The sequence below is a fragment of the Polypterus senegalus genome, chromosome 12 (assembly GCF_016835505.1).
Source record: "Polypterus senegalus isolate Bchr_013 chromosome 12, ASM1683550v1, whole genome shotgun sequence".
In the NCBI taxonomy this organism is placed as follows: Eukaryota; Metazoa; Chordata; class Cladistia; order Polypteriformes; family Polypteridae; genus Polypterus; species Polypterus senegalus.
Genome location: NC_053165.1, coordinates 105,486,288 through 105,505,890, shown reverse-complemented (window position 1 = coordinate 105,505,890; position 19,603 = coordinate 105,486,288). Strand labels below are relative to the sequence as shown.

The window sequence follows — 19,603 nt, the reverse complement described above, 5'->3', positions numbered from 1 at the left end:
TTGACCTCAAAACATCCCAAGTGACTAAGCTTTTAGCCCAAATAGTGAGGAGAGTAGACAGCAAGTGAGAATTGTCCTGTACTCTGTACATTTGACAGTACTACTACTGATAACACAACTACTAAAAAAACAAGCTGCATCTATAGTTAACCTAATGTCACATGTTCTTCCTCAGCAAGGCTTAGAATGGGAACCCCATGCGGAGCTAGAAATTCTCTGTCAAGCTTCTTCTAGCCTTTTACCATATCTCAGTTTTTACATGGATCGTACAGTGGATAGTGGTGCTGTACCTAGAGCCCAGGCTTCAGATTCCATAACCAGACTCTGTCTTTGTGGGCTTTGCCCATTCTGTACATGTCTGCTTCTGTGTACTCTGGTTTTCCTCCCACACCCTCAAAGACCTGCATATGAGGTTGACTGGTGACTTTAAACTGGTCGTGTGTAGTGTGTGCATGAGTAGGTGGCACCCTGTTCAAAGTTCTCTCTTTTCTTGGATACTACCTGGCCACTTATGATCCTAAAATGGATTAATAAGGTTTAAGAATGCTATGTTATTTTTATATAATTGTATGCCTATTTTTAAGTTAGTAAACGGCAAATAGGAAAAAATAAGTACAAAATGCCAGATGGAAAGCTAAATTGTGCAATGAGAACACAGAAAAACTTGTGAAACACGTGAAGGAGACAGAAATGTCAGCAAAACTCTCACAGCTGTCAGACTGTCATCACTGTGGTTGTTAGTTTACATGAAAAAAACAGTTGATCTTTCTAGCATGAGCTTAATCTGCTTGGTGATGAGGTGTGAGCTTTTTTTAGGATGAAAGGAAAGTAGCACTATATGACATAAAAGAAGAGACAAGCACTTAGTGAGCAGATTTAATGAAAACCAAGCATTGTGATAGATTGCAATTGTGGAAAGAAGACTTCACTCAGTACCTGTGTGCGGCTGCCTCAAAGTGACGGAATGAGAGTGGCTATGCAAATGGAAGGATTCTTAGCCACTGAAAGACTCTTCTTTGAAGCTCAACCAAAACCCCACTTAAACTCCATTACTGGCACCTTGCAGTGCGAGTGGAGACGGTTTCACAGCAGGCATCTTGTTAATCAGAGTCCTGGTTCTCTGTGTATTACTGTGTAAATTGCTAACTACTGAAAATGACCTGACTGTAAGAGCTTTCTTCAGTTTTCTTTAAACTTGAATGCAGCAGCCTAAAAGATCACAAGGAGCAGTAGAGTGAAGAAAAGAGCAACAGGCAGTGGAAGGAGCAGAAATGAGTGCAGTGCCTAAGAGCTAGACAAAGACAGACCTGAAGGAGTGGGATAGCTGATAGTAGCATCCATTTATTACTGGGTGGATAAAATGAGGAAAAGGAATTTCAGGAACACAAAGAAAATAAACTTACAAATGATTGCAGATAGATCCAGAAGGAAAGGAGAATTTCAGGATCCTAATGAGGTCTAAGAAAGACCTCAGGGGAGACTGAAGAATTTGATCTTGTTATTGGGTGATCGTAGGGAGAACACAGAAATCAAGAATGATAGGATTAAATTCTAAGCATTCATTTAGATTTGCCAAAAAGTGGCTTGTTGATCAAGATAATTCACTAGAGTGATGAAGCAGGTGATAAGCATTTGAGCGTAAAAATCAAGAAATGTTAAGAAGGGATCACAGGGAGAAAATATTGGTATAGTACAGGAATTAGAAAATATGGATTTGAGATCTAAGATTGATTTCAGTAGTGCAGAATAGAACTTAGTTGATCAAGGTAGTAAAAAAAATGACTGGGCAATTAAATGAAAAGAGAAAGAGAGAAAAAAGACAGACTAAAGAAATGATGCCATCCAGGCAGAAAGTACAACTGAACCAGGGTGGAAGGAAAGAAACAAGAGGATACAAATGAGGTATTGTAGAGAGATGGGATGAAAAGCAATGAGACAAAATGTAATTGACAGAATACGGAGCTATTAGTCTTGCCTATGCAAATGGAAGAACTCCAGATTCTGATTTTTTTTTTAATTGATCATTTTTACTATGACTCCTACAAAAGTCAATAAGCCAAGATTCTCACCAGAGACAACTGGATTTGCTCTGTTTTTCTGTGGGTTCTGTTTCCTTTTCCTACATACAAGAATTAGAGGGCAGAATGAATGGGAATAAAAAAAAACATCCAACAGTAACATAGCACAATCTGGTCCAGGAAAAGCCAAAGGGGGCTCATTTGTTACAAGTGAAGCACAATTTTTTTCTGTTTCAGTTAAGAGTTACAAACTTGTCACTATACCCACCATTTACGTTTATAGCCATGGTAAGTGAGCACAAGTGCACTGACCACGAGAATGCCAAGAACAACCGTAACAATGATGGAAATCTGGGAAGAGGACAGTGCTGACGCTGGTGTCTCTGACTGCTCTGTTGGAAAGCAGATTGAAGAGCAGATTTGTTATTTCAGATGTCTTTTCCAGTTTTTACACTGCTAAATTGTACTATTAGGCTGCATACATTTTGGACCAACAGATGCCCAGGAGCCCAGATGGCATGTCCTTCTTTAGCCTTTGAATTCTTGACATACCTATCTATGCCTAAAACACAATTTGATATGGACAATTTCATTCATTTCCTTTTCCTTGTATATTGCTCATCATGTCTCAAAATTCCAGAAGCTCACCGATTACAGAGAGGTTCTTAATGGCCTCTCTTGTCTGACTGGTCATCTTGTTGCTGGCCATGCATGTGTACCTGCCTCCATCAACAGGCCTGGCTTGTCCAATGATGTAACTTTCACCCGTGGCCTTCTCTCTTCCATTGAGGTACCACTTATACTCACATACTGGGTGACAGAGTGCAGAGCATGTGAATGTGACCAACTGGCCTACGGCAACAGAGTCTGGTCCAGTGATGGTAACTTGTTGTGGGCCATCTGCAAAACACAGGATAGGCTGGCTCAGTTGATGTGCCAGAGGCTGGCGTATACATCGAATTTTGTGTGATACTTACATTTAATATTTAGCCTGTACTTGGCACTCGTCACACTGCTGTTTGTGTCAGATGCGGCACACTGGTAGGAAGCCTCATCTGACTGCAGCACTGGAGAGAAAGACACAGTCTCATTGTTCTTGGAAAAGATTAGCCTGCCGCTGGTGGAAAGGAATTGGCTGTCCTTGAGCCAGAGCCTTGAGTTCACAGTGCCTTCTGCTTTACAGATCAGCTTGAAAAGGCCTTTATCAATGGCTGGTGCTGATGTCTCCTGTACGATCCTTACATCAGAAATTGAAGCTGAAGACGGCTGGGCTGGAAACAAAAGGGACAGAACTCAGTTGTACCCACCATGTCATAAGACTGTAAGGTGGCAATGTTGGAATATGAAGGGGAGCTACAGCAAATAAGTCATTTCATGAAGAAAGTGACTTAAAAACTTCTGGCAAGACTAAGCTGGAGATGGCAGTGTGCTTCAGAGCATCAAACGGACATGGGTAAAACTTGATTTACATGCCATGGCAGAAGAAAAAGAATTATCAATCCTCATTAAAAAGAAATTCATATTTTACATTAGGGTGGTACACTATGTAGTGTTGCCACCTCATTGATTCAGAGTCCTGCTTTTTAATCCTGCTCTGTGTGGAGTTCACCAAGTGTCTCAGTAGGGTTTCCCTCCTGGCACTCTGGGTTTCTTCCCACACCCCTAGAGACGTGCAGATTAGATTAACTGGCAAATCCAAAGCTCGGGTGTGAGTGCTTGTAAATGAGCCTTCTGACAGACAGCTGCCCAGTCCAGTGCTGTGAGTAGGACCAGCCTCCTGACCCTGAACTGGGTTAAGTGGGTTTAAGAATGTTATCTGTATTTGACATTGTGGCCACCAGCTCCGCAGAAGTCCTGATTTGAATGAGGAAGATTGAAAATAGTTGGATGGATACATTTTGTTGTTTCCCTGATGTGAACTTTTTTCCCCTTTTATAATATACTGTGTTAAGTATTGGGGTGAAATTAAGTGTATTATTGTTGTTTTTGTTAATTTTGATATTTTAGGTGTCTATTTTTTGTGTTCATTTCTTATGTGTGTTTGTAATTATTTACTGTTATTTTTTAGATGTAGTTATGATCCTTTGTCTTTGTGGATGGAGCCCTAGGAGGCTGGGTCACTATCAGGCTATTTAAACTGAGTGAGACAGCTGAGGAGTATGTTTGGTGGGGTTATTGTGAGGACTGCTGTTTTTGATATTAAATTTTCTATTTTTGTGATTATTTTTCCTTCGTCTTAAGGATGCTGATTACTGGACTATGATTTGGACTTTGTTTATCATGGATTGCAATTGTGTCTCTCTTATCTTTTTTTAGTAGCTTTCCTTTGTATTTTTGAATAAACTTTTGATTAATAAAGATTTTTTTGTTGCAATACCATACAGAAAACAAAAATTGACTGTTACACTCCTGCTTGTAGGGCTTTCATTGTAGAGTTTTGCATTGTTGGGGCCTACTCCAGCTAAAGCCAGCAGATGCCTTGGAAGCATGACAGAAGTCTGATAAACTTGTACTGGTCAGACCAGGTAGGCTTCTGGCCTGCTTCTTAGCTATTGTTAGATGCCTCACTTATGAAAGAGCAGAAACCCTGAGAACAGGTTGTATCATAATTCATTAGAAAGTATGACACTGACAAATCAAAGTGTGAAACCCAATAAAAAATATTTGTTATTGAACCTATAAAACCATTCTCAGCAGCATTGGATGCAAGGTGAAAACCAAACGGATATTGTGCTTGCTTATTTTCAAGGAACCAAACGAGAATCAAAAATCTTTGCCAAAAATATAGGTCCAAGAAATAGATTAGAGAAGAAGTTATTTTAAAACAAAAGGCTGAATGTCAGAAAGGCTTCTGGAATCCATAAGCCCTAGATGAAGATGTGTTTTCAATTGAAAAATTTGTATGGATTTTAGAATCTAGGACTCCAGAAACCCCCAAAAGGAGGGCTCAATCTTGTAAACTGACAAAAAGAATTGCATAAAAAGCTAATAATTAACAACAACCAGTGTCATATACCTAGTGGCTAGGAATTCCGTCTTTCACCTACTGTGGGTGTCTTGGATTTAACTTAAAAGTCCTTTTCCTATCTTCTTCAGTTCAGTTTCCGTTATTCTTATAAAGCAGACTTCCACCCACTGTCAGGATTGTTAGAAAAACTCAGAGAAACAAAAGGTCACAAGCAAGGAAAAATGAGGAGATGGAGTAAAATGTAAAGGGACAAGACAGAAACAAAGTCATAAAGCCAGTAAGGGGGAGGAATCTGGGGAATGAAACTTGACTGTTCATTCAAGTAAAATATGAAGAACAAAGTTAAAGTTAATAAAAGGCCTGTTACCGGTTTCCTTGCTCCTCACTCTTCTAGAAAAATGAATTGTTGTGATTGTTCTTTAGGTCAAAAGTGGGACACTGTGAGCAGAGTGCCACCATCTTATATAGAAAAAGAGGACCAGACATCATGACATATTATTTAATCATGTGACTAGCAATGGTTTGGCAGCAGTATACAAGACGGAGTCAACAGTGAACAAAAAGGAAGCTTAAACCAATAAAAATAATTCACAATCCTAACTAAGATCATGAAATTTCAAAATTTGAGACAAAAAGGATTCTACATGGCACTTACAATTCTGTCTTTCTTTTGTGATATTTTTTGTTTTTTATAATCCTCATTTCCCCCAGTGATACCCAAGGAGCTGGTTGTTGCAGTTCCTTGCTGCTGCATTAGGTAGCTTAGCTGCGCTCTTTTGTGCTTCCCTCCTATTCCTCTTTGCAAATTTGTTGTTCTTTTCAATGCTTTTTCTAATTTATTCTTGTATTTTGCTTTTGACTTATGGTTCGCTGATTTGGTTTGGTCTTTTTTCATATTTTTCAGTTTGTGTTTTCTCTTTCTTATATTTTGGTTTTCTTTACAATATTTTGTATTTTGTTGTCTTTCTACGAGTTCTTTTGAAAACTTTAGATTTTTGAAGTTCTGTTGAATTTGCTTGCTTTATAGGATTTTTCTTTAATTTGATAACTTAAATGTAAAGGTTTTGTTTATTTGAGCTGGTGTTTTGGTGATTCCCTTTCCCTAATGTTTCCTTCACCCATAATCTAATTATGTACATTTTCATTCACAAACAAGAATTAGTAACTGGTTTATTAAATGATTTGTTGCACCATGGCCCCCACAGACAAGATTCAGCAATGTTTAATATAGCAGTGTTCTTACAACAACAAACTATTTTAACTGCTAAATAATACATCTTCCATAGTCGCTAAACAAATCACCATATATTTGGGAAAGATTCCCAGAATCAGTCAGTAACATGGGAGTAGCTTGTAGCTTTTGAATGTGCCTCTAGGAATCGTGTGCCTACATGTCTGGTTAATCAGTCTGCCAAGCGGCTTTGTGCGGAGCTAATTGAGGGCGTATTTCTGGTGTTTATTCCACAGTTGTGCAGGTGACTCTGGCAATTTTCGTCTCCAAGCTACTATGGCAGATTTTCAAGAGACAATGGTGGTTGTGTTTTTCCACATTGGCAGACTTGTTCACAAAGAGTTTGTTCCCTGTGAACCAACTGTTAATCAGTGGTATTTCATTGTACTGAGACATCTATGGGAAAATTTTAAAAAACAAACATCTGGAGAAGTGGTACACACAAAACTGCATTTTACACCCTGACATACCACATTGTCAGGCAAAGAGTTTTTGACCAGAAACAGTGTGGTTATTGCTTTGAACCCCCAGTATTCATTTGATCTCTCTTCCTGTGATATATTTTAGTTCCAAAATTAAAATTGATACTGCAGTGAGGAAGATTTGCTACCATATAAGAAATCCAGCAAAAAATGAATGAGGCTATAGACATGGTAACAAAAGATGAGCGCAAGAAATGTCAATAGGAACGGGACAAGTGCATTGCATCTCAAGGAGAGCATTCAGAAGGTGACTAAAAGGGAATTGCTGTAAGTTTTTTTATATTAGTTCTGTGAATTTTAGGGTCTACTTGTACATTACAAAAATTGGATGTTCATATTCTTTTGAAATTTATATAGAAGAAAATATTTCAGAATAGTTGAGTTGTTCCATTGCACATCCATCTTCAATGTTCATGCTTTTCTTCTCGTCTTTACACAGTGGCATCAAGGAGCACAGGGAGCATCAATATTGTTTTTGTACAAATTACAAACGTGTTTTGTTACAGGGTTATGTAGAATCTATCTTAGTGACCCGGCTTTGTAATTTGGTCACCGTACCACGTATAAGTTATGAAAGCTGTCTAAAAGAGGGCATACAGCTGTAAAAACGAATGCTCCAATACCCCATGTTTAGAATGAGCAGCCAACTAGTGTGAACCCCGAAAATGTCCACTAAACTGGCAGAGAGGGGGTTATGGGGAGTCTATCCTGGCAATGCTGGGTATAAGGCATACCCTAGTGCAGAATGGGAGGCCAGTCCATTGCAGTGTGCTGATATATGCATCTACAGTTATTCATTCTGTACCATTTTAGAGTCACCAACTAACCAAGCACACTTGTCCCTGAGATGTGACAGGAAACCCAAATTCTGAAAATAAACCGACATAGACATGAGAAAACATGTAACTCTACACAGGCCCAGATTGGGCAGGGTCACGCTGAGAATGGAAGCCAGACCCTGAATCTGTGAGGCATCAGAATTAAGTGTGCTGTCCACCTTGTTTATTCTTTTTGTATTTTTAATACTTGTGTTGTATATCCTCTTATTTGTTATAATTTTAAGACTAAAACATAAAAACAAGCAGAAATCAAAACCTAGCGTGACATTCTCAGACCTGTTTAATGCTGTTCAGGGTTGCATGTTACTTGGAGCCTGTGGCAGCACTTGGCCTCCGGGCAGCAATGAGCCCTGGATGAGGTACTGACACAGGGACAGTCCTGGAGGAAAACTCATGCAGCATAGCACAATTCTTACTGTTCAACTAACTTTTAAACAGCCTATGAATTGTATATGGAAACACATTGTATGTGCTCTGACAATTTAGCTGTGACACAGTAGGCAGGCACAGGATATCAACTCAAACAAACGTCAGATTCCTGAGTTAACAGTCTCCTTTTGCTGTCTTACCACTGCACTGTGAATATCATGGCCTTCATCTTATACTCTGATTCAAATGAGTCTAATCTTTAGAATATTCCACTTAATGCAAGGCCAGGTCCTACTATGATTAACATGACCTTTCACTTCCTTGACATCTGCCTGAGTCAGAGATGGTATGGCCACTGCCAAACCCGACACAACTACGCTGCCATTCGACTGATTCAGATCTCACTAGCTGGCGAGGTTTACATCAAAACTGACACTTGTTAACTTTTGACAGAAATACAATTAAAAGCCAAGCTAAAATCTAGAACTTACCATTAAGAAATAAGGAAAATATGATACAAATCCCTCTGACTGAAATTTTCATTTTAACTGAAATGAAGGCTGATCATGTCATCTCTCCTGTAAGAGCAAAAACCACCAACCTTTAGCCTGCCATCTCTTCTTCCTGGACTCCGTGTCAGGTCACCAAGGTAAGTCCCATAAAACCTTCATATGACATGTACAAATCACCCTTATCTTGCTTTCATTATAAAGTCAGGATGATACTGCAGAATGCCATCACACCGTACAAAAGACTAAGAAAGCTTAGGTGACTCAGGACAGGACAAAATTTGCTAAAAGCTTGAATTCAGATGACTCGGCAGAGAATTGTGCATTTTCAGCTGGAATCCCTCATTAAAGATTTAACATCCAGAAGTCAAAGCGCTTGAAGGTGGGAGCTTTAGTAATCATTTTGTTTCATACTTTCTAAGGCTGATCCCACTGTGCCATACTTCCTCTTTCCTCATTTGTTGAGACTGCCTGTTCTAGTACAATGTAATGGAGTAGCTGTTGGCATTGCTGCTTCACAGCTCCATGTCTCAGAAAACAGCCTTTCTCTTTGTGTCAACAGCACATTTATTCCTACAGCACATTTTCATACACATGCCGTAGCTCAAATTGCTTTACAAGATGTCAGAGAAGTTGTTATATGCAAAGAAAAACAAATGAAATTTAGAATAATAATGCATAAATAGTTGTAATGGATGGCCGGCCATTTATCCCGGCCAATACCCCCAAGCCGCCAGGTGGAGCCCTCCTTGCAGCGAGGAGGTCCCCAGAAGACCAGCAGGGCATCATGGACATTGGAGTTTTTATGCAAAGCCCTGCTGGATGCTGTGGGGGCCACAGGAGGGAGCTGCAGGAAGGACCGAGGGCTTCTTCGTGCCCTGTGACCCGGAGGTTCGTCACAGAAAGAGCGACGGACTTCCGGGTTGAAGAAAGGGACTATTTACCCTGACCCGGAAGGGAAAAGGACTTGTGGACTATTGGGCAGAAACACTTCCGGGTCAGGGATTATAAAAGGACTATGGGAACTCCCAGAAGGAGCTGAGCTTGGTGGAAGGGTGGCAACGCGTCTGGGAGCTGGAGGATTGGTTATTTGTGTATTATTGTGGTTTATTGTGAGTCTAATGAGAATTGTGGTGGAGAGTGTGCTTTGTGCACTGTGGGAAAAAAAATAAAGTCATCATTTGGACTTTTACCTGGTGTCTGGAGTCGTGGACAGGGGTTCAAGGGAGCAAGAGTGCCCCCTATCGTTCACATAGTATACAGTACAAAAAATAAATAAAGCACACTTACATAAGATTGGTATATAACAAAGAGAAGTCGAGTCCTTAAATAAAGAATTGGTTTTAAGTCTTTTAATAATGGTCCGATGATAAGGTCAGTTGGCAAGGGTAGACAGAAAAAAAAATGTAAAACTCCAGTTAAGCTTGAGAAAAAAAATTTGTAGGGGTTCCAGGCCAAAAGACCACCCAGGTCCCTCTGGGCATTGTTCAGCCGAACATAAATGTTTTTTTTTTTTAAGGCTTTGTATTCGAGGATACAACGCAGTGGGTCTCGTGGCAGGTTGGGGTATCCGCTTTCCTTCACAAAATCAGAGAGGGCTACACAGGACTTTGATCAGGTGGTCGTGGTGGTGGCTCGGGACGGGAGGTAAAACAGAGAAAAGTAAAGATTAATTAAGCCAGCGGGTTCATTGAAGATAATTCAATGCATATTTAGTATATTAAGGATAGAACTAATATGTAGCTGTAAAAAAACAAAAAAGTCACAGCGGGGATTCTGATGGTGCAGCATTTTTAAATAATGTGTACTGTATGTTGTGTGCTGGACACGTATGAGGGACTTGTCCAGATAGCTTCCTGCCTGCCTTTCATTTCTCTCATTTGAAGGCACTTGCTCCACATTCTAATAAAGCCAGCTGAAAAAAAGAGTGGAAGGATGAATATAACATAAAATAACTTTTCAAAATGCATCCAACTGAGGATTGCACTAAGCTGTACTGCCAACATCAAGTGTAAGGCAAAAACCATCCCGGGACGGAGCTCCAGTCTATCCAGGGTCAGCTCTTACTCACACAGACCCAAAGCCACACACACGTGGGTCAGTTTGGAATGGCTAACCAGTGTAGCCTGCGTTACTTTAGGGATGTGGTAGGGAAACCCAAACAGACGTGAAGGAAATGTGCAAATTCCCTGTGGTGCTACAGTTTAGAATCCTCAATGTGCACTGACTATTCATGTAAGTTAAAGAAATCAAAAACCTGTCGATCTGTTAGTGCCCACCAACTCTACTCACTCGATCAAATGTTTTTGCCATTCTCTGTAAGGCAGTAGTTTTGTCACAGAGTAAGAAAAACTTGAGATTTTCCTTAAGGCCATGACACATCATGCGACGTTTCCAATGATTTTCAATTACATAATCTTAACAAATCAGAGGCATATTGTGACATGACCGGTGACTCACCCTGATAAAATTTAACAGGTTTAATTAGACTTGAATCGTAGAGGTGGGCTGTTTGTGAAAGAGAGCGGAAAACCAGTGAAGTACAATTCATAGAATACAATGATGGGGAATAAGGAAAGAGGATGATTTGGAGCTCACAAACTGAAGAGAAGCGTGTCTGTCTGATGCATAGTGGTCTATGTACCGCAGTAGAATGGAAAAAAGAAGTTAAAGTGCAGAGACTGCTGCTGTGCTGCTGAACTTGCCCTACCTGTTAACCCACTGTGCAGTGCCCACTCCATCTGGCGGCACGTTATTGTCTGTCACGGAAAGACGTGAGCAGGACTGTGCTGGAAAGATGGCACTCAGTCAGCAGATTTGTGTGAAAGGAGGTCCGTGGCACATTAAATAAATAATAGCATCCTAGGAAGTGCAGGCTCCGACTGGGTGCAGGTTTGCGCAAGTGCGTTTCACTCTGGGGATTATTGGGGTGCCTGGTTGATCACACATCCACTTGCAAAGTCCAGAGGATCAGTCAGGTGCCTCATTCACACTTCAGAAGTAGCAGCATATCACACCTACTCCAAATCAGGCACAGCAGAGAAGGGCATAGGGTCAGAAAGTGAAAGAGACATGGAGGTTAAAGAGGGGGAAGGCAGGACTGGGAGGAGGGAATGGAGGCAGGCAGCTGGGAAGAGTCTCAGGAGAGGAGCAGGTGGCTGCCACTCAGGAGGGTACTGAGCATCGCTCCTGCTGAGTGATTCGGGGAGCAGGAGTTCCTAACTGCTCCAGGAGAGCTCCCTCACTAGGCTGAGGAATGGCAGCGGGAGTCGGAGGCGCAAGGCTGTTTGAGCAACCCAGTAGGGAGCCTGTGTTGGCAGCGAGGGCCTAAGCCAGTCAAAGGGTTGGTTGTGCAAGTTGGTAGGACATCTCTAGCTGCAGGATCCCATCAGGGTTAGGAGACGTTGGTTTTAAGATGAATGTATCAGGACTTGTGTCTGTTTCCAGACCTGCTTCCCGCCTGTGATTTTAACCTTTTTTTTATGAAATATATTTAACTAGCCAACCCGCAGTGTACCATACGCCGCATAATCAGGACGGTTTTTTAATGATTTTTAAGCACAGGGAGAAAATTAACATTTGAAAAATAGGTAATGTAATAAATCAGCAAGAGAAGCAACATTATAACAATGCTCGGAACGAACCAACACAGGAAGACAGTTTGCTATGGTGCACTCGGTCGTGCGTCGTAACCGAAAACTTGGTTTTTAAAGACTGCTTACAACTCACACAATCTCACAATCCCTCCTAACCCATTAACAGCTGTGTTTGGGGTTCTTCCAGAGGGGCTTAAAGTGGAGAAGGACAAACAAACTGTGATGGCATTCACTACACTCTTGGCACGCAGACTTATTCTGATAAACTGGAAGAACCCAAACTCTCCTCTTTTAAGTCAGTGGGAAACTGATGTGTTATATTATTTGAAATTGGAAAAAATCAAATACTCAGTTAGAGGATCTGTACAGACTTTTTTCAAAACATGGCAGGATCTAATCAGTAATATTTTAAAATAAGTTTATAAAGCACAGAGAATTTATTAATTTAGGTATGTTTACAGGTCTTAAATTTCACGCCGTTTGCCTTGCTCTCTCTCTCAGGGGTGGGGATCGATCTGTTCTTAACATAATTCTTTTTTTTGTAAAAACTTGATTGCTATGTATGGATTGTAATAAAATTAATAAAAAAGACTGCTTACTTCATTGTGTTTTAACCTCAGTTGTAAAGGATTGTTTCGAGGATCCCATGGGATACCCCTCACAAACCGTTTCACACGCTGCATATGGCGATTCACCTCCGCGAGAAACATGCCTCTATGAACAGTCAACGTGGCTCGGAGGTGCCAGGAGTTGGTGGGCGTGGCTCCTTCTGCGTGCGCCATAGGTGTCTCACTTGTCGGCGGCTCAGTGAGTCCGCGCCCCTTTCTGGCGTGCTTTCCATGGTTGTCTTGCCTTAGTGAATTATATATATAGATTGGATTTTAACCTCCACATACACTGATTTTATGGATTATTTATTTGGTGGGATGATTTTATGCACTGCACTGATTGGACCCTTTGTTTCTGTTTAGTTTTAATAAAAGCACTATGCTCTTTTTCACCAACCCCATCTGGAATGTACATGTCCTCATTTACACTTCGGTCTATTACTATTGACAGTTGTGGGTTGGAGAGGCTCCCGGAAGCAACCAGGGACTATGGAGCCAACCCAGACTGTCACAACATGACATGGGCAGCAGTTTTCAATCATTTAAACTAAAAATGGTCCGGTGACACAATCAACACCATACCACACAACTAGAAGTTGCATGATGTGACACATAATGTGACATTGGCTTTAGTCCTTCTTGTCACATTCTAAAAAGGCAGTACATACCTTCATATCACTTAAAATGATTGTTCTCTGAATACACTTTTGTAGCTCAGGGCTGGCAGTGGTGCAGCCTGCCCCAACAGCATTGGGATATATGGAAAAGCCAAGTGTAGAAATGAGGACAGCACACCACAGGACATCTACACACATGTCCACTCACTTCTGTTTGGCTGCCACTAAACACTCGGAGAACAAGCAGACTCCACACAATAGATGTCCTGGTGAGGAATACAGAAGTATATAATTATGTTCAAATTTGCGGTGAACTTCATGGATAAGGGCGGCACGGTGGCGCAGTGGTAGCGCTGCTGCCTCGCAGTTAGGAGACCCGGGTTCGCTTCCCGGGTCCTCCCTGCGTGGAGTTTGCATGTTCTCCCCGTGTCTGCATGGGTTTCCTCCGGCGCTCCGGTTTCCTCCCACAATCCAAAGACATGCAGGTTAGGTGGATTGGCGATTCTAAATTGTCCCTAGTGTGTGCTTGGTGTGTGGGTGTGTGTGTGTGTGCCCTGCCCAGGATTGGTTCCTGCCTTGTGCCCTGTGTTGGCTGGGATTGGCTCCAGCAGACCCCCGTGACCCTGTATTCGGATTCAGCGGGTTAGAAAATGGATGGATGGACTTCATGGATAATTCAGATAGCAGCAAGGAATCCTGGTGAAGCAAGTGTCAGGCCCATGTGCAGTTAGGGAGGACTTTAAGAATAAAGGCCAAGGTTTTGTAGCCAATAGAGAGAAGATATTCTGACAGTTAACAAGTCTTTATCTGAAATCTAGAACAACCTGTATTTATTTTCATAAAGCTGAAAAACAGAAAAGAAAGACTTAATACAAGTTATGACAGATTCCTGTGTGCATGCAGTAAGTGTAGGCTGGGGTGTCAGTATGTGTTGGAGGCAGCACTGGACTTCTGAGCTCATACTATAGTGAACTTCTGCAGCAATACGGACACTTAATGATTAGTGAAAACTGAAATATTGACATATAAAAGTACAAATGAGAATGAGCAATTAAATATGAAGATATTGGAAATGCGCCCTCTGTATACCCACAGTCCAGCACTCTGTGTTAGATGTCTTTGTCCAGTGGAGGGACGAGCGAGGAGTTCCTTCAATGTTTGTCTTTTTCAGAGTTCTGATTGGCTGTGAAGCCTATGTCTCCTGTAACCAAAATGACTTCACGGGTTTGACCAGTTTTAACATCCCAGGAAATGTATGATTCTGAGGCTTCTGAAATGTATGGACTCGTAACCTGAAACAATCATGACTTCTTAAATAAAGCAAAATAACCCATTTAAATTATTGTTTGTAGCCATTTTAAGCAAATAAACCAGAGCTGTAAAGTAAACTTTGCATTAAATTAGTTAGTGCTGTCCTTACATTTCTCTTGTACATTTTATTTACTTACACAGTGGTGCGGTAGAACGTGCTGCCACTACATGAGTCCAACATCCTGAATCCCAGGCCCAGATGTTGTCACTTTGGAATTGGCACCTTGGTGTTCCCTCTTTGTAGTCCAGTGTTTCTTCCATAGATGTGCAGATGAAGAATTTCACATTGGCCCCTGTGGGACAGAGCACTGTGATGGACCGGCACCCTCTCCTGGAATATGTTGAGCTCTGCACCCAGTGCTGCTGGCTACCCATCCCTGTGAATTGGATTTGTACCTGTGGCTTCCTTGCTATCATTTTAGGTGAGGACAGATGCAGCAAGAACACCCCATGCTGTTACTACATGCAGTATGTAATGTGTGTATGAGTATTCAGGCCCCATCACTTTCTGCACACTTTAATGTGTTGTTGTTTAAATTTTAAATGGATTAGTTTGCCATTTTTGCCCATCAATCTACACTCAATAAGCCCATAAGGACAAAATGAAAATATGTTTTCCGAATGGTTTGCAAATTTATTTAAAAAAACTGAAATCTTGACTCTTTCTGTGGCAGTCCCAATTGGTGTCAGGTGCACTCTGTTTGTTTTAGTTCACCCTGAGATGCTCCTAGAACTTGGTTGGAGTCCGCCTGTGACAAACTGAATTGATTGGACATTGTTTAGATAGGCCCACACCTTTGTATATAAGGTCCTACAATTAACTCTGCAGATCAGGGCAAAAACCAAGCAATAAAGTGCAAGGAGCTTCTAAAATCAGATTGTAGTGAGATGTAGATCAGAGCAAGGAGATGAAACCATTTCTAAAGCTTTCAGTGTTCCCAGGTGCACAGTGGCCTTAATGCTTGTGTAATGGAAGAAGTTAAGAACCATCAGGACTCTTTCTAGAGTTGGCTGTCTGGCCAAGCTGGGTAAATGGGCAAGAAAGGCCTTGGTCAGGAAGGTGAACAAAACTCAATGGTCACTCTTGCAGAGCTTCAGAAGTCCTCTGCTGAGATAAGAGAACCTGTCAGAAGGAGGACCATCTCAGCAGCACTCCATCTGGTGTTTACAGTGGTGTGCCTAGACAGAGCCATTATTAAATAAAAGGCATGCGACACTTTAAAGGCCTCTGAGATCATGAAGGAAAACAGTCTCTGAACTGACGAGACAAAAATTGACAACTTGGGCAGAAAACTGAACAGAATGTCTGGCAAAGACCAGGCACTGCACCTCACCTACCTAATACCATTCCTATGCTGAAGCATGGTGGTGTTAGCATCAAGCTATGGGGTTTCTGCTATATGGTTAGAATTAAGGGAAGGATAAATGCAGGCATATAAATTGGGGTCCTTAATGAAAACCTGCTCCAGACTGCATGCCACCTCAGACTGGGGAGACAGTTAACCTTTTAGAATGGCAATGACCTGAAGCATACAGCCAAGATAATGCTGTAGTGGACAAACCTCTAACTCTCCTTGAGTGTCCTGGCCAAAGCCATAAAGCCCTTAGAACATCTGTGGAGAGACCTGGAGATGGCAGTTTACAGACATTTCCTCTCCAGTCTAACTGAACTTGAGAGGATCTGTCAAGAGAATGGGATAAACTTCTTAAATCCAGGTTTGCAAAGCTTGTAGAAACTTTCCCAAGAAGATTTGCAGCTGATTTTGCTGCCAAAGGGGCTTCTAGAAAGAGATGAACTGAGAGTCTGAATTCTTCTACGATTGAGAGATTACAGTTTTTGGTTTTAAATAAATTTGCAAGCCATTTTTGAAAGCATGCTTTCACTTTGTCATTATTGGTTATTGAGTATAGATTATGGACAAAATTTAATATGTGTGTGTGTTTTTTTAATAAAGAGAATGTTCAGTAGTCCTCTCAGAATGTAATGGGCCTCTCCTCAGCCCAGTGTTTCAGCTGCATACTGAAGGCAGAATGGTTCAGGCCATTGTAAGTATATTACACAAGCATCTTCTCTTTATGCATCTTCATTCATGCTGAAAACCAAATATGTTTACATTCTGCATGCTCTCCATCTTTAGTCTCTCGCTCTTTGCTTAAAACTTTATTGCTGTAATTTCCAGAGTTGAGTTTGCTAGAAGAAACCATGAGTCTGGAGTGCCATCTAGTGGAATATAAAATATTGCATACTTTTTTTTATGTAAACTACTGGACAGTCAGACGTGGTTGTTCACTTCCATCCCACGATTTTCAGTTTGTGGATGCCACACAGTTTGCACACGCGCCAAACTTTCCATAAGCATCTGAGCGACAGTTAGAGCCCATTTATAATAAATTGTTGTATTAGAATTTTTAGGTTCGGGGGGGCAAACTAGTCTGTTGTGGCCTTGCTGTCATGTGCAGGCGAGTACTCTTAGTGTACCGATTCCACCTCTTCTGTACTCTTTTCAATTACAGACTTTTATATAAACTTCCACCGACAGAACATGTAGACACCTGGCTTAGCAGTTTAGGGCCGCTGTCATTTAGCCTTTTTTGTTTTTTACATTTCATGTTGAACATTCAGATGTGACTGCCCTGCGAACAGCTGCCTTTTTATTGTCTTCTTTGAGTTTATTTCCAGATATAGCTAACTATTGATTTTTATAACCACTATAATCTGAGGAGAGTCCACAGCTTATCCACCTGCTTTCTCTTATGTGACGTGGAGGCCATCATGTCCTCTGTCAGACACTTAGGCCATTTGCATTTTGAATTATTTCTGTCAATGTGTTCATAGTTTAGATTGTAAATTGTAAATATTCATTTCAACCTCTCTGCCATGTGATTTACAAAATAGTGAGAACTTAATCTGCAAGCCTGTAAGATTACAATTTATATGTAACAAGTAACTCTCAGAAGCCAAGTCTGAAAAAGTTGAGTAAAGAAGCGAATTAGCAGCAGGCCTGATAATCTGAAATATCAGCAGGAAAATCATGATATGTAATGCATGATCAATGGTTTGTGTAACTTTGGAGATGGACGTCTCCAAATAATTGATAGCCGCTTATTACCAATATGGACATTACAGCTGTTGAGTTTGTTATGAACAAGTGACGAGTCCACACAGACTTTTAAACAAATTAGGCACTGGAGAAATCACTGTGCGTGTTTAGGGATGTTTACTACTAAACCAAGGTTTTAGTTTGTTATGACTCAGAGCCCTTAATTGCCTAGTTTAGTTTTAAACAGCTACGTTAACATTTTAATTGTTTTCTTAACAAGCAGTTAATACAGGGTGGTCCAGATCTAATTATGCAGATCCAGATCGTCTGGATGACTTTGATTTATTCGGGGACGATTCTTCACGTCGTCAGTTTGCACACTTCTCGATGGTCCGGGATTTTTCGGGTGATTTTCTATGTAATAAACTAAATAAGTTATAGCGTAATGAAAATTGCATAATTAGATCTGGACCACCCTATAAACAGTAAGGTGCAAATGACAAAGGAACCAGCAGGAAGGGAGGACCAAGAGGTACAAATCTGTTCCAGACCACAAAACCCAATGTTTTCAGAAAACAACCAGTCTACAATGAGGTAAAGAATGAAAGCACTAAGAAGCCATAGAATTAAATACCAAGTTTCATTGTCTGCTATAGGAAATTGGTGGGAATGAAAACCTGCGGCCATTGTGGACCTCCAGGACCATAATCACGGTGCCCTGCATTAGAGAAACTCATCATGAAAACCAAAATGTTAACCAAACCTGATGGCAACCCAAATTCCCCACTTGGGATAATAAACTTGAATTAAGTAGAACTTCTTGTATTTCTTTGAGGAATTAATAAGAATTTTGACATAACTGAGTAAATTCTGGCCATGGATCCCTGAAAAGTACAACAACAGGACAGGACTTGATTTAACGCCTTTCTGCTTGCCTCGACCGAGTAAGTTTATAATGGGATAAAGTGACTTGTGGCACCACTGATGGCTCTCCAAATCTTACAGGAAATAAGGTAAGAATCAATGCCAAGGTCAACAAGAGCTCCCTGGACTTTGAGATCATTTTCCTAAAATACGTTATTTACCAAAAGGTGCTTTGAAAATGTTTACCTACATTGTAACATGTTGTTAAAGTGGTGGTAACGCCAGCTAACTTTATCAGAATCAGGGCACACAAAGCATCATAAATTCGTCATGAAGTTGTTAAAAAGTTACATTATTTTTACTATTTATTCTGTGGCAACATTTTGTTTTTGATATAGACACTGTATTTAAGAACAATTGCGTCAAAAGTTACCACAGCGACCATACTGTACCTAGGATGACTCTGGAATGTATGCCATGTCATGTGAGCAGAGCGACTGTATGAAGTATTTAAGGATCATCCAAGATTACAGATAACTACTTGAGTGTTTGTGATTCTTTGTACATTTCTGCCTGATTAATTGAACTGTTCTTTGGTTCAAGACTTTTGATTTTTGGTTAATGTTCTGAATTTGATGAAAGATTGTTTTGGACTTTTTGGTGATATTTTAAAGATGTCACATCTCGTGATCATTTCCAATTAATAATATAATTGTCTGTATCTGTATCGAACACTCATGTTACATGTCTTAAGTTTTTGGGGCTAAAAAAAGCAGACTAACAATGAAGCAGCCTTTAGACTGGAATGTTGCTTTGTCATCATGTCCGTCATACACCCAAGACATGATGCTTTTTCACTCTCCATCCTGGTAAGGGTCATGGTGGCAAAACTCTCATTTGAACAGTACAGATGTCTCTGTCTTTAATAACATTCTCTCCAAACCACACCAGAGTGCCATTTAGAGGCTCCCTGTGTGCCTCTGCTCCTGATCCTACCTGAAGCTTTAAATCGCCACATTTACCAAGCGGCCTTTTCATAGTTGACAAAAACAAGTTATTAGTTTATTTCTAAAGGTTACCTGTGTTTACAAAGCATTATTAATGTTGATTAACAACTATTTAAACCTTTTGTTATTTTAATAGCACAATT

At 40.7% G+C, this 19,603-nt stretch overlaps 1 protein-coding gene across 1 annotated transcript; it reads right to left on the bottom strand.

Annotated features, from left to right (window-relative positions):
• Window positions 1-2,048: 2,048 nt before the first annotated feature.
• Window positions 2,049-15,896, bottom strand: LOC120540509 (carcinoembryonic antigen-related cell adhesion molecule 5-like). The gene is made up of 4 exons (XM_039771350.1): window positions 15,887-15,896; window positions 2,996-3,289; window positions 2,667-2,918; window positions 2,049-2,119 (listed from the first exon to the last, which is right to left on the bottom strand). Exons 1-4 carry the CDS (start codon window positions 15,894-15,896, stop codon window positions 2,049-2,051), a joined length of 627 nt encoding a protein of 208 aa, XP_039627284.1.
• Between the last annotated feature and the right edge of the window lie 3,707 nt (window positions 15,897-19,603).